A 14,705-nucleotide genomic window follows, 5' to 3' on the forward strand; every position below is an offset into this window, starting at 1 on the left:
ATAAGTATTTCCAATCAAACACAAAACATATATTCAGTATTTGCTTCTTCAAACATTATAATGAAGCTAAAATATGCTTATACTGACCATGTGATCATGTGTTCTTTATTCAGACTGACTGGCTGCAGTTTGTCAGAGATCAGCTGTTCTGATCTGATCTCAGCTCTGAAGTCCAACCCCTCCCATCTGACACTTCTGGACCTGAGTAGCAACGATCTGCAGGATTCAGGAGTGGAGCTGCTGAGAGATCTTCTGGAGAGTCCAGACTGCAGACTGGAGACTCTCGAGTCAGTTCTTGTTACTTCTGTGCTGAGATTAATATGTGAGAGTTGTGTTGACTCTGAGCTGCAGACATCAGGCTGATATGATCCTGATCCTCACTGAGTATCTTAAGGCTGAAGTATGTTTTCTTCTTCTGTGGTTTCTTTCCCTGACAGTGGCAGAGCAATGTTAAGGAAAATCAAACTCTGCATGATTCACTCTGAACCTCCTAAAAACCTCAAATTCATCTTATATTCTCCATCATGTTTTAATTTTAAATAAATGACTTTAGAAACACATTAATACAATAATTAAATATTTATATTAAAACTATCAAACACTAACAAATATGTTCAGTTTGAGCTGTTTCTCACATGTGTATGAAGCTACATGATGCTCATACTGACTGAGTAGTTTAAACTGAAGATGCTTTGGATGTATGGCTCCACTATTTCTGAAATAAATATTTTCTATTTATTCTTTATCACATTTCTTCTAAATTCATCCCGACATATTTGTCATATTTGTAAACTGTGTGATCTTGAGTTGAATCAGTCTCAGTGGGTTTTTATTAGTCTGGCTGCACATCATGAGTTAGGGTAGATGGAGCAGAGGTTCAGATGTGAAGTCTCCACTTTTTATTGAAGGTGAAGCACGTTGTCTTTCATATTAATGAGAGCTCTTTCTCTTTCTGTATCTTACAGTATTTAACCTGTCAGGATGTCCACTTTATAAACTCCTACATTCTCTACTTCTCCAGCTATAAACAGATTATTGAACCTTGAATATTTTAAGCTGAAACTCAGTTTTTCTAAACTTACATCATGTTTTCTTTATTCAGACTGTGGGGCTGCAGTTTGTCAGAGATCAGCTGCTCTGCTCTGATCTCAGCTCTGAAGTCCAACCCCTCCCATCTGAGAGGTCTGAACCTGAGTAGCAACGATCTGCAGGATTCAGGAGTGGAGCTGCTGAGAGATCTTCTGGAGAGTCCAGGCTGCAGACTGGAGGCTCTCATGTCAGTTCTCCATCTTTAACTTCTGTGCTGAGATGAATATGTGAGAGTTGTGTTGACTCTGAGCTGCAGACATCAGGCTGATATGATCCTGATCCTCTCTGAGTATCTTGATGCTGAAGTCTGTTTTCTTCTTCTGTGGTTTCTTTCCCTGACAGTAGCAGAGTAATATTAAGGGAAAATCAAACTCTGCATAATTCACTCTGAACTTCCTAAAAACCTCAAATTCATCTTAGATTTTCCATCATGTTTATTTTAAATAAATGACATTATAAACACATAAATACAATAAATTCATATTTATATTAAAACTATCAAACACTAACAAATATGTTCAGTTTGAGCTGTTTCTCACATGTGTATGAAGCTACATGATGCTCATACTGACTGAGTAGTTTAAACTGAAGATGCTTTGGATGTATGGCTCCACTATTTCTGAAATAGATATTTTCTATTTATTTTTGCTCACATTTCTTCTAAATTCATCCTGACATATTTGTCATATTTGTAAACTGTGTGATCTTGAGTTGAATCAGTTTCAGTGGGTTTGTATTAGTCTGGCTGCACATCATGAGTTAGTGTAGATGGAGCAGAGGTTCAGATGTGAAGTCTCCACTTTTTATTGAAGGTGAAGCACGTTGTCTTTCATATTAATGAGAGCTCTTTCTCTTTCTGTATCTTACAGTTTTTAACCTGTCAGGATGTCCACTTTATAAACTCCTACATTCTCTACTTCTCCAGCTATAAACAGATGATTGAACCTTGAATATTTTAAGCTGAAACTCAGTTTTTCTAAACTTACTTCATGTTTTCTTCATTCAGACTGAGGAACTGCAGTTTGTCAGAGATCAGCTGTTCTGCTCTGATCTCAGCTCTGAAGTCCAACCCCTCCCATCTGAGAGTTCTGAACCTGAATAACAACGATCTGCAGGATTCAGGAGTGGAGCTGCTGGGAGATCTTCTGGAGAGTCCAGACTGCAGACTGGAGGATCTCAGGTCAGTTCTCCATCTTTAACTTCTGTGCTGAGATGAATATGTGAGAGTTGTGTTGACTCTGAGCTGCAGACATCAGGCTGATATGATCCTGATCCTCTCTGAGTATCTTAATGCTGAAGTCTATTTCTTCTTCTGTGGTTTCTTTCCCTGACAGTGGCAGAGTAATATTCAGCTTTAAATGTAAATATTAGAATACGAATTATACTCTGCATAATTCACACTGAACCTCCATCAAGTTTTATTTTACTACATTATATAAAAGACAAATGAGTACACTTAACAAGTATTTCCAATCAAACACAAAACATATATTCAGTATTTGCTTCTTCAAACATTATAATGAAGCTAAAATATGCTTATACTGACTGAATAGTTTAAACTGACCATGTGATCATGTGTTCTTTATTCAGACTGAGAGGCTGCAGGTTGTCAGAGATCAGCTTTTCTGCTCTGATCTCAGCTCTGAAGTCCAAACACTCCCATCTGAGAGCTCTGAACCTGAGTGAGAACGATCTGCAGGATTCAGGAGTGAAGCTGCTGAGAGATCTTCTGCAGAGTCCAGACTGCAGACTGGAGACTCTCGGGTCAGTAAGGGGTCGACTCTCTGCTGGTTCAGCAGGATTGTATTAAACACAGGGAGGTGGAGGTGTTGCTCTCACTGGGGAATCTCTCCAGTTCCACCTTCCAGGCGTAGCCTAGCTTAGCACAACAAATCATGGATGTTACCATTTGTCTGCAGTTTCTCATTTTGTTCATCTTATGTTTCTTTACTTTCATTATTATCAAGCAATATAATACAAGCTGACAATGCAACGCCACATCTCAGTCAGGAGCAACTCATTAACAGATGAATGGGATGTTACGATTAAAAGGAAGTCTGTTTGTTTTTCTGTGTTCCTGGACTAATGCCTAGTGAATTCTCTAATGCAGCTGAGAGCTGTGGGCAGTCAGTCGTAGTGTTTGCAGAGAAGATATGATGTGATGTAAAGCATTGGATCAGTCAGGACTCTGAAGCTGACTAACTCAAAGAACTAACTATTATTTTAACTTGATCTAAAACGGTTGGATTGTGTTCATCCCTGCAGGATCAATGGAGAGACAATCAGAGCCAAGATACAGAAGAACTGTGAGTACTGAACCCATACCCTCCATTCATCCAGATATTGTACAACACATCTGATCTTAAAAGGTATTTATAGTATAATAATTATCATAGTTTTATTATTATTTTTCTCTGTCACCTCTTCTCTCCATCAGGCGACTCCGATGTGGAACAGGAAGTGAAGACAGACAGAAAGGTGAGAGAGGAGCAGTTGAGAGTTGAAGCTTAACTTGATTTCTAGTAAAATAAATAACTTTGTTTGTTCCAGGCTCCTGAATCCTTCTCACCTGAACACACAACTGAGTCTTCATACAGGTAATCCTATAACATGACCAAATATTAATTTAAACACATTACAAATATATATTCATTTAATTGTGTTTCATTTTGTGTTTTTCACCTTGAGGTTTTGCATCCAATCTCTTTCCATCAGACATGAATAAGATAATATATGGCGTTATTTTTGTGCTTTTATCCTGAGCACACAATTGAACATTTTAGAGCACAGAAACAAAATATATTTTCAAGAGAAATTGACTCTGCCCTGCACAAACTCCTGCTACGTCCGCAAGCAGACCGCTGCACACACTCTCTCCCTTGCTCAACCTCTCCACCCTGTGCACGCTCAGGTTTGCCTGTGGGCTCGCAAACCGCCAACACTTGTTAAATATAGTTAGACATATTAAAGGTCATTTACAGCATTAATAATTCATATGTTATTCTTAACTGGGAATGGTTTTCATTTATTTAACATTAGAAAAGTAATAGTCTGGCCAATCCAAGACTTCAATGCTGAAGGGCTAATGGATCTATGGTGGGGGTCAGCACAAAGGTCAAGAAAACCCACATTTGAAAGGGAGACAACAGATGACCAAGAAACTAGTGACTTGCTCAATTCATTTGTGAGGGATCTGTGAAGAACATGACTGTGGGAGAAACTTCTGTGTAGCAATGCAGTGGGAGTCACCGACTCATGAAGGAGACACGGGAAGAGCAGGAGCTTTGATGTCAAACACTGATGGTTTATTTAGGAGTTTCGGCCGGAGAATTCACATCACAAGTCACAGAGTCAGAGGTTCTGACTGCACGGGAGAGTTGCCACGTCAATTCTGAAGAGCCTCTCTCTTGCTAGACCTTTTAACTGGTTTCACAGAGAGTAATTAACATATTTGAGGAGATATCCTAAACATCTGGGAACACTGAATTGCTTGCGTCTGACACTTATGGCCTCGAATATTTCACACCTTGGAGTCCACAAACACCGAGAAGTAAGTGTCCCAGTGTACCCACAAAAATAAACCATCTGTGACCTAGAGTTGCCCGGTCATAAAATGGGAACAACAACATATGGCTGAATCAGCCCCTTTCCTTAAGGGAGATAACAGACATCAGGGTTGGTCATAAACGTCAAAGGGCAAAAAGGTTAGATATCTAGGAGTCCAGGAGAATTATTCCCTAACAATGACAACAGCTGCACTACTGGTATTTTGTATACCATCAATTGAGGGTGGACAAGTTTACTACCACTTAAGTTTCAAATAATTGTGTTAATTACTTATTGTAATAAAGCATTTGAACATTCTTTTGTGTCACATGTTCATTATTAAGTTGATAACTGTATAGTATCTTTATTATTTAAAATATAAGGTGACCAACAATGGTAACTTTATTTTCAGTTTTGGCAACCTAAAGCTGATGCCTGGTTGCCAGCCTGGCAACCACTTTTAAAAGTTAGCGTTCAGCCCTGCCTCTGTGTGTAGGATTGTTTTCTTGTCTAGATCCTCGCTGGACTAGACATTTAGTTAATTTAATGAAAATGTGTTTACACACATCCTGATGCATGTGGACACATCTTCAGTGATGTTCCTGTAATCATCAGGTGTTTCAGATCTTTCAACAAACCCTCCTCCAGGTCAGACTCCAGCTGGATGAACACCTGTCAGTCAGAACACAGACCAGTGAAGGCTTGTTCTAGTAACTTGTCTCTTGTGTGTCTACAGGTTCAGGTGTCCTGGTCCAGGTGAGTTCCAGTGTACTTCGACTGGCCTGGTGTTTGTCATGGCTCAGGAGGCGGAGCTTCTCTACAGGGCGGCCACTTGGGATGAGAGCCTCCTCCAATCAGCTGGCAAGCAGGCAGCAGGGCCGCTGTTCGACGTGAAGAGTTCTGATGAAGCTGCCGTCTGCCAGCTCCACCTGCCACACAGTGAGACAGAGGATGGTAAAGACATCTAGTGTTAACAAATACACTTATATAATGTTTAGCACCTTATTCCATCCACTACTGTTCAAAAGTGAACTAGTTTAACAAAGACAATAAGACACCTGAACTGTTGAAACAACATCCTTAATATTCATCTGGCTGCTACTTCAACAAATATTTTTAAATATGTATCTATTTACCTATACATCCTATTTCAATAACTTGCATGTAGACTCTTATTGCACTATTTCATTTATTTAAAACTATTTTTCTTTTTGTATTACTCTTTACTTGCACTATATTTTTCTGTGTATCTGTGTTTTGTGTTGCTCTGTTGGAGAAGCCTGTGACACAAGATTTGCATCGGCACAACTACACTGTAGCTATGTACGTATGACTAAATAGAGAACCTTGAACCTTGATTAGATAATTCAGACATCAAATCTGTTCTTTACATTCAAAATAGTTGAGTCCCCAAAAGAAGAAGAATGAAATGATTAAAACATCCATTTACTCGATGTGTTTCATGACATCATTATTGAAGCATACGATGCAATGCAGCTCTAAATGCCGAGTTGGATTTTCTTTGGGCCCTCTGTAGTCTTCTCACTGGATATTAAAGACATTTAAACTGTGACCTGTCAGTCCACAGCATGTTTCAGAGCTAACTCAACGCTAACTCTCACTCTCAGCTGGCAGTTTGATTAATTATTACTTTGTTATCCATCTCTTGCTCTTTCTGCTCTTTACATGGTCAGTCTGGCTGAAGCGTGTAGAAAGCAAAACAACAGACAACAACATTTATAAGTTAGACTTTCTACGCCCTAAAAGCTTTAGAGAACTCTTCACACATCTAGAGAATCACTCAGACATGAGACCGGACACAGTCAAGCTGTTCTGGCTGCACATTACGAACATTTCAGCAGTCTTGTAAATTAGAAAATAATTACGCACACTCACATCCAGAAAGATCACAGGGGGGCGCAACAATAATTAAAAATTACAAATAAAAGGTGAAGGATATCAACTGGTACATCCCAGTGAGGCTCCAAAGTGAATGACATTAGATGACAACACACTCTCACTCCATAATCGTCCAGGAGCGACGCTTGGTCAGGGTCCCGTGGCGTGCAGTTGGAACGCTCCTAGGCTCCTTCAGCTTCATGAAGGGACGCAAATAGCTTTCAACTGATTACAATGTATTCCCATCTGCGGCGGGATTTGACGCTCATGGAAGCACGGCATTCGTTTGTGTCGGCTGCCCTTAAAGGCAATGTGAGCGTGCATTCCCATTGGATAACGGAGAATTGTACACCCGGAAGTAAGTATTCCCCTTACTGTCGATTGATTTGACAGTAATATCTGCACTACTCATCGTCTAAAAAAAAAGAGGTTATCCTTGTTAATTACACAACATTGATTGGTTTAAATTGTGTGCAATGCTTTTGTATTTTTCCCCTTCGATTCGGAGAAACAAATATAACCCTGAAATAACAACTCATAGTTCTCGCATCAAATGACATCAAAACGCATTTTAATTGCCAAACTAACTTTAAAATAGGCATTTTCCACCGAGAATAAAACGAAGTTCGGCCATGTATTTTTTTTCTGTAGGGAGAAATTTGAAGATCGTGACATAGACGCCAGCCATTGGAATGAATGGAATGCAGTTGGAGGTCAACCAATCACAGAGCTTGAGAACTAATCACGGGGCTTGTCCAAACAGAGCACATGGTGTAGTCCCAAACGATAGCTGGGGATTCTGGGTAGTGTAGTGTCTTCTGCCATCCTTTACTCCGAAAACATATTTGTTTCTCCGAATCGAAGGGGAAAAATACAAAAGCATTGCACACAATTTAAACCAATCAATGTTGTGTAATTAACAAGGATAATCTGGTGTTTTTTAGTCGATGAGTAGTGCAGATATTACTGTCAAATCAATCGACAGTAAGGGGAATACTTACTTCCGGGTGTACAATTCTCCGTTATCCAATGGGAATGGACGCTCACATTGCCTTTAAGGGCATCCGACACAAACGAATGCCGTGCTTCCATGAGCGTCAAATCCCGCCGCAGTTGGGAATACATTGTAATCAGTTGAAAGCTATTTGCGTCCCTTTATGAAGCTGAAGGGGCCTAGGAGCGTCACAACTTCACGCCACGGGACCCTGACCAAGCGTCGCTCCTGGACGTTTATGGATTGAGAGTGTGTTGTAGATGAACATTAGCTCTGAGCTAAAGTGGTGTGACATTGAAGATGATGAAGCTGTTTTAGCAGCAAAGCAACAGATGACCAGCTCTTTGCTCCACAGCGCTGCTTCTGGACGGCCTGTTGTCTGTCGTCCACATCACTGATGAAGGCCTGAGCATCTTGGAGCCGCTGGAGGTCACACACACTCACGTGGTGGTGAAGGTGCTTCACCTCTCTCTCTTTGGCCTTATCCTCGATCCATTGAGAAGGCTTCTAAAGTTGCGAATAAAGGGCAAAATTCTACTGTTCCTACGACCCCCGGGCCGAGAGGAACAAATACTGGATGTATTTCTGCTACAGAACAACGTCCTTGAGGAGGAGGTAATGTGCTCACCATCAGCCTAAATGCTTGTTTTAAATCACAGTTGTTTCCACAGAGAAGTTGTGGCCCCAGGCTCCCTACTGAATAGAATTGGAGCGATCTTTAAAGGTCACACATAAATGCACACACAGTGAAATGTGTTCTCTGCTTTAACCCATCCTAGTCCCAGGAGTCTAGTACTAGGAGCAGTGGGCAGCTATTGTTCAGCGCCCGGAGAGCAATGGGAGTGGGAGGGTGGGGGGTTGTCCGGTGCCTTGCTCAAGGGTACCACGGCAGGGCAGGAGGTGAACTGGGACCTCTCCAAGTAGCAGCCCACACTCCATATTTTACACCTGTTCTGGGACTTGAACCGGCAACTCTACAGTTCCCAGTCCAAGTCCCTACTGACTGAGCCACTGCTCCTTTTTTCAAACGTTCTTGGTTGTGAGAGGAATCAGATCTATCTGAACTGAATATTTGTTTGGGTATATTTCTTGTGCAGATTTCATAATGAATTCTTAATTATTTACGTGGAGTGCCACACTCTACTGGTTATCAAACTCGATACCTTAATACTTTAAAATACGTAAAAAGAAACATTAAGAAGTTGTGGCCCCAAGCTCCAAACTGAGAGAGATGGTAACACGATTAGTCTCATCGTCTGAGAATCTACTCTGTGAACATAGGCTGATTTAGTTCACACACAAAACACATAGGATGGTTCTTTATAAATGAAATAATCATGAACTGCTAAGAATATATAAACTACAGAATGACATAAGTATTATATCAATAATGTGATGATGAATGTATGAATGGTAGGTTACATAATTAACAGGGGTGCACATAACTTTTTTGGCCTGGAACTCAAAGGAGCACCTGGAGATGTGACTTGGTGCTCACCAAATATCGCGACCCGTCTCGCAGAATGAATAAAACAGGGATACATGGATAACTTATTGCGATATAAAATGTATTCATAAATAAATATGAATTAACACATTATGGTGTGTGTGTTAGTCTGTATAATCAGTAGTGTAGGTGAGTGGATGTGTGCAAAGTATGGTGTGTGAAGGTGTTGGATGGAAAACAAAATAAAATAAATCAAATTACTGCTCTTGTAATTAACACTGTTCTAAAACACACTGAAATCAACTGACATCCTCACATCAATCATCTCTTTAAGCATTGAATGTCTGTTCTTTTAACACTGAAATCAACTGTCATCTTTTTAAGCACTGATGAAGAATGTGACTCTCTATTCTGTTAACACTGAAACACTGAACAATAACTCAAACTGACTGCCCTTTAACCACTGCAATTAAATGTTGGTTCTGTAAACACTAGAACAAACACTGAAACACTGAAACATAACTTAACTGACTGCCCTTTAACCACTGCAATTAAATGTTGGTTCTGTAAACACTAGAACAAACACTGAAACACTGAAAAATAACTTAACTGACTGCCTTTTAACCACTGCAATTAAATGTTGGTTCTGTAAACACTAGAACAAACACTGAAACACTGAAACATAACTTAACTGACTGCCCTTTAACCACTGCAATTAAATGTTGGTTCTGTAAACTCAGGATAAAACACTGAAACACTGAAAAATAACTCAACTGACTGCCCTTTAACCACTGCAATTAAATGTTGGTTCTGTAAACACTAGAACAAACACTGAAACACTGAAACATAACTTAACTGACTGCCCTTTAACCACTGCAATTAAATGTTGGTTCTGTAAACTCAGGATAAAACACTGAAACACTGAAAAATAACTCAACTGACTGCCTTTTAACCACTGCAATTAAATGTTGGTTCTGTAAACTCAGGATAAAACACTGAAACACTGAAAAATAACTCAACTGACTGCCCTTTAACCACTGCAATTAAATGTTGGTTCTGTAAACACTGGAACAACTGACTGGCTCTTCTTTCAGCTCAGTTTAAAGCTACAATCTCTCCATTTATCTTTTTATTCTACAAGCTGGACATCATCATCCTCACTGCTCTCTTGACTGCTGCTATCACTGTCCTCAATTTCAACCATGGCAGCTGCTGATGTAGGCCTACTCCTCTCCCTCTGGTTGAGCCTACGATCAGCTGTTTGCATCCACAAGTCAATAGCCTGCTTTGGGTCAAAGGTCTCTGTTGTCAACTTAGACAGGTGGATGTGCATCAGGGATGACAGGCGACAGTCTGACAGGCGGGATCTGTACTTGGTTTTAATAATGTTAAGGTGTGAAAATCCTCTCTCACATGCAGCACTGCTTAAAGGCAGTGTAAGGGACAACACAAGGACTTTCTTAATGTTAGAGTAATTCTCTGGATTGCCTGTCTTCACAATGTTGACCAAGTCATACACAGAGGAGGCTGCTAAACGTTTTCCTGCTTGCTTTAAACGCATCCATTCACTTAGAATGGAGTCTCTGTCAACAGACATGCTGGCCTCATAATTCTGGAGGATGCTTTTAAGTGTTGTGTTGCCAAAACTGTGGAGGTCTTTCCTTTCCTGAGGCCAAGTTGAAGGATCAAAAATTAGAAATTGGTCACATGACTTGAGGGATTCATATCTGGTTTCAAACTCTTGAATTAAACCCCTCAGTACATTATTCTTGTCCCTGTCAGCATCAGCATTTGCAACACTTTGTTTCCTGTACTTCCCATCATCACTGTCAAGCAGAAGTGTCAGCTGGCCAACAGCTACCATGAGCTCATCTTTGCATTCACCGATACTCAGCTGATCTCGCTGGAACTTGAGAGAGAGCCCCTGTAATATCTTCCCAATATCAAGCATGTTGGCTAGGAAACAGTGAAAACGCTCTGTGCAGACATGCTTTAGGTCACTGTCATCACTTTTAGCCAGTTGTATTTTAATGGCAGGTAATAGCCTCCATATTTTTAACAGAGTCTCATGTCTCCAAGCAGACCATCTAATGTTGTGAAACTTTCCCAGTTTTACAAAGTCAATGCCAGTCTCATCACAGTGTTTCTTTAGTTGTGCTGTGTTAGCGGCACCCCTCTTTTGCAAATAAAAGCGTAGCAAACTGACAACGGAGCGATTAAAAGACTCACAGTATGGCACCATGCGATCGGCTGATTTGGCGCAGTTCTCCAGGGTGTGGGCTGTACACAGAATATGAACCAGGGAATCCCCGACGTCCACTATCCGGCGTAGTTTAGGGATGACGCCGTTGTATACTCCCACGTTGACAGCTGCTCCGTCTGTACACACCGAGACCAACTTTGTCTTCCACTCATCCGCTAATCCACATGCATTAAATAGTTGCACAAGTCCGTCAACAATGTCCTGTGCTGATCGTGCTGCCCCCAGATTAATTAATCCAAGGAAATTCGAGTTTAACTCTCCGTCGCTTGACACAGACACAATGTACACGATTTCCTGCTCAGTTTTGTTGATGTCTTCTGATCCGTCAAAGAGCAGACCCCAGAATTCTGCTGCTTTTAATTTTTCAAACAGTTCCGTGCTGATTGTCTGTGCAATAGTCTGCATGATGCGGGATCCTCCTTCTCTTGAATGATACGCAGTCCCGACATCAACTCCAAGCCTCTTAAACAGAGGAATGTCCTCTTCATACGAGCGCATCGGCCGTGCGTGTTTAGCTTTATGAAAGGCCAACAGAAATATATTACTGAGTGCCTGACGCTGTTCTTCGTTAATTTTGTCTTGCCACCTATCAAGAGGGCGACTCCGACCCTGTCTGCTGCTGTTTTCAATTGTTTTAATGATGTTCACGTGCTCTTTGCTTTTCTCATGTTTTTCGAAAGGTGGGTGACTGAAATTATTTGTCCCAGTATAAAACGCGCTGTTTTTATCTGCCAGATTAGGATGCTCACGGCATAATTTGCACCACATGTCGGTGCGTTCATCATTGGATTTAAGCCAGCCCACCTGCTGAAGCCACTTTTCAGAAAAAACACGTTTTCTTTGCGAGTCAGGTGGTGGTTCAGTGTGTTGTCTCTTTGGTGGTGGCGGTCCTGGAAAACCAAAAAGGTTACTCAGCGTTGCTTGCTTTTTGGACATTTTAACAAGTGCCTGCAGATAGTGTCACGATTTTCCAAGTGCCGCTCGCTGCAGAGCCGAGATCCAGGGGCGGGGCTGAAGCGCTAGGTCCAGGGGTGGGATTTTCAGGAAGAAATTTCCTCTCAGTGGCCCCAGCAGTTGGTGCGCAAAAGCGTTTCCCGGGGTTCATCTGGCAGCGCATCATTCAATTTCGGTGCGCATGCGCACTGGCGCACCAGTTATGTGCACCCCTGATAATTAACATCAACAGTAAATCAGATGGTTAGCAAATACTGAAAGGCACAGTTGAAACACTCAACAACTGAAAGAATGAAAGGAAGTATTTTGGGAGTCCAACCCTAATCGAAGCCTTAAAGGTCCCCTATTATACTGTTTTTCATCAATATATTATAGGTCTCAGATATATACAAAACATGTCTCTGAAGTGTACTGTGTGCACAAGATACTTCATGACCCTTTAGGGGCTCCGTAAACAACGCTAATAAATATTTTAAAAAACGTGTTGGAGAATTGGAATTTCATCCAAAAATATCTAACATATAAACTTAAATTTACTCACATATGTCCTCATGATGTTATTCTTAATTGATTGTAATTCTTATATCTCTGTAGAGCAGGTCTGTCAACGTGTTGTTTTAAATTGATCAAAATGTCCTGTTTCTGAAGGTTGTTAAACACAGACGTGCTGTGAACATCCCAATCTCCTCCGACTGTGAGCTGGACATTGATCGAAGTTACAGTGTCTACTGTGAACCTGAGGGCTTCTTCATTCAGCCTGAGGTGAGTCACTGATACTCCTCAAAAGAAACATAATGATCATTAACACACATTTATCTGCATGTGGATTCACAATCAGGAAAGATCCAGATAAAAATGTAACTTCTGCTTCTGGTTTCCAGAGTAAAACATTTGATTCCAGGTTTGGACCAAACTACTACCCGACATTTCTAGTTTCCCTGACGACGAGCACAGAGAGAGTGGTTTTGAAGGTCAAGGACCAAGGTGGAAACGTAGTCTGGTATTGTCGCGTGTCACTGGAAGGTAAAGACTCCACCTGAGCTCAGACCCAGTAATAGACTGGATAACTCTAAAGCTCCATCTCATAGCATTCTCTATTAAGGCTCCATGGCAGCGCATCATTACTAAACACACAACCTGTTATATTCTAAAACCATAATAAAAACTAGTGTGGTGCGGTGGTGAAACAGCGTGGCATTATGGGAGTAGCAGTCTTCAGCTTCTGTGATGAACGTACTGTTACCTTGATTAAAATTACACATCTCTCTGAACCATTTGCGATAATGTTTGTACACAACTCAACAAAATATAAATAATACAGGTGTAGGAGTTTTTTAGATTTTAATGAGGAAATGTTACATATTATAACTTTAAGTGAACATAAATCCAGCTCTGGGAATGTCGAGTAATTTTTAAGAGATATGTTTAATGTGATTGTTCGTCAACAAAAGTATTATCCCTGTTTATCTTCCAGATCCAAGGAAGGAATTGTCCCAGAGAAATGTCCCAGAGACCAGAGTCCGAGCAGCGAGCAGCGTCCCAACAGAGAGCAGAGTCCCATCAGAGATCAGAGTCCCAGCAGAGGGCAGAGACCCAGCAGAGGGCAGAGTCCCATCAGAGACCAGAGTCCCAGCAGAGAGCAGAGTCCCAGCAGAGGGCAGAGACCCAGCAGAGGGCAGAGTCCCATCAGAGACCAGAGTCCCATCAGAGATCAGAGTCCCAGCAGAGAGCAGAGTCCCAGCAGACCAGAGGCTGCGCTCAGTTCGGACAGAGTTCATTCAAAGAGTGACTCAAACTGTCCTGAACGACCTTCTGGATAAACTCTTTGAGTCTGGAGTGATCACCGAATCTGAAATGACGTCGGCCAGAACCAAACCCCAAATTGACGGAGCACGAGAGGTGGTGGACGCGGTGCGAAGAAAAGGAGCGGCAGCCAGCAGGTTTCTGATCAATGCTCTCCGTGAGCTGGACCGGTATCTTTACGAAGAGCTCAACTTGAGCTGAGGCAAACCTTGTGGAGTGTGTGTGACAGTTGAAGTTGTTGAGATCTTCATAGTATCAAGTGAATACTTAAAACGAAAGTTAGTTATAATCAAATATAATCAATTATATTCTTGGAGAACCCTCTCTATCTGCACCCTGAGCCCCATGATCACTAAGATCACAAACCTCTCTCTCCAGTCTGGCCATGTCCCCTCTGCCCTAAAAACCGCTATCATCAAACCTTGTCTTAAAAAACCCTCCCTTGACCCGGGAGTCCTGGCCAACTATAGACCCATTTCCAACCTTCCATTTCTGTCAAAGGTGCTGGAAAAAATAGTTGCTGCTCAGCTCCAGGACCACCTAAACTCCAACAACCTATTTGAGAAGTTCCAGTCTGGTTTCCGCTCAGGCCACAGCACAGAAACTGCCCTGGTCAGGGTCACCAACGACCTGCTGATGACGGCTGATGCTGGCTCTCCCTCTCTCCTCATCCTCCTTGATCTCACTGCAGCTTTCGACACCGTCGATCA

The 14,705-nt window shown here is 41.5% G+C and overlaps 1 protein-coding gene across 5 annotated transcripts in view; it reads left to right on the top strand.

The window, feature by feature from the left end:
* Positions 1–14,342, top strand: part of LOC307027862 (uncharacterized protein) — a 115,334-nt gene extending 100,992 nt beyond the window's left edge. For 4 of the 5 annotated variants that reach the window (XM_079696217.1, XM_079696216.1, XM_079696219.1 and 1 more), the window contains 12 exons: positions 114–287; positions 1,103–1,276; positions 2,096–2,269; positions 2,680–2,853; positions 3,355–3,395; positions 3,527–3,567; positions 3,640–3,686; positions 5,372–5,589; positions 7,884–8,143; positions 12,841–12,954; positions 13,074–13,215; positions 13,667–14,342. In XM_079696217.1, coding sequence (XP_079552343.1) covers positions 114–287; positions 1,103–1,276; positions 2,096–2,269; positions 2,680–2,853; positions 3,355–3,395; positions 3,527–3,567; positions 3,640–3,686; positions 5,372–5,589; positions 7,884–8,143; positions 12,841–12,954; positions 13,074–13,215; positions 13,667–14,196 — 2,089 coding nt within the window. In that variant the 3' untranslated portion in view covers positions 14,197–14,342. The remainder of the gene's footprint in view (positions 1–113; positions 288–1,102; positions 1,277–2,095; positions 2,270–2,679; positions 2,854–3,354; positions 3,396–3,526; positions 3,568–3,639; positions 3,687–5,371; positions 5,590–7,883; positions 8,144–12,840; positions 12,955–13,073; positions 13,216–13,666) is intronic. The other variant, XM_079696220.1, reaches the window with a different exon arrangement.
* The last annotated feature ends 363 nt before the right edge of the window (positions 14,343–14,705 follow it).

The sequence above is a fragment of the Notothenia rossii genome (genome assembly GCF_949606895.1).
Source record: "Notothenia rossii genome assembly, contig: scaffold_151, whole genome shotgun sequence".
Taxonomy (NCBI): Eukaryota; Metazoa; Chordata; class Actinopteri; order Perciformes; family Nototheniidae; genus Notothenia; species Notothenia rossii.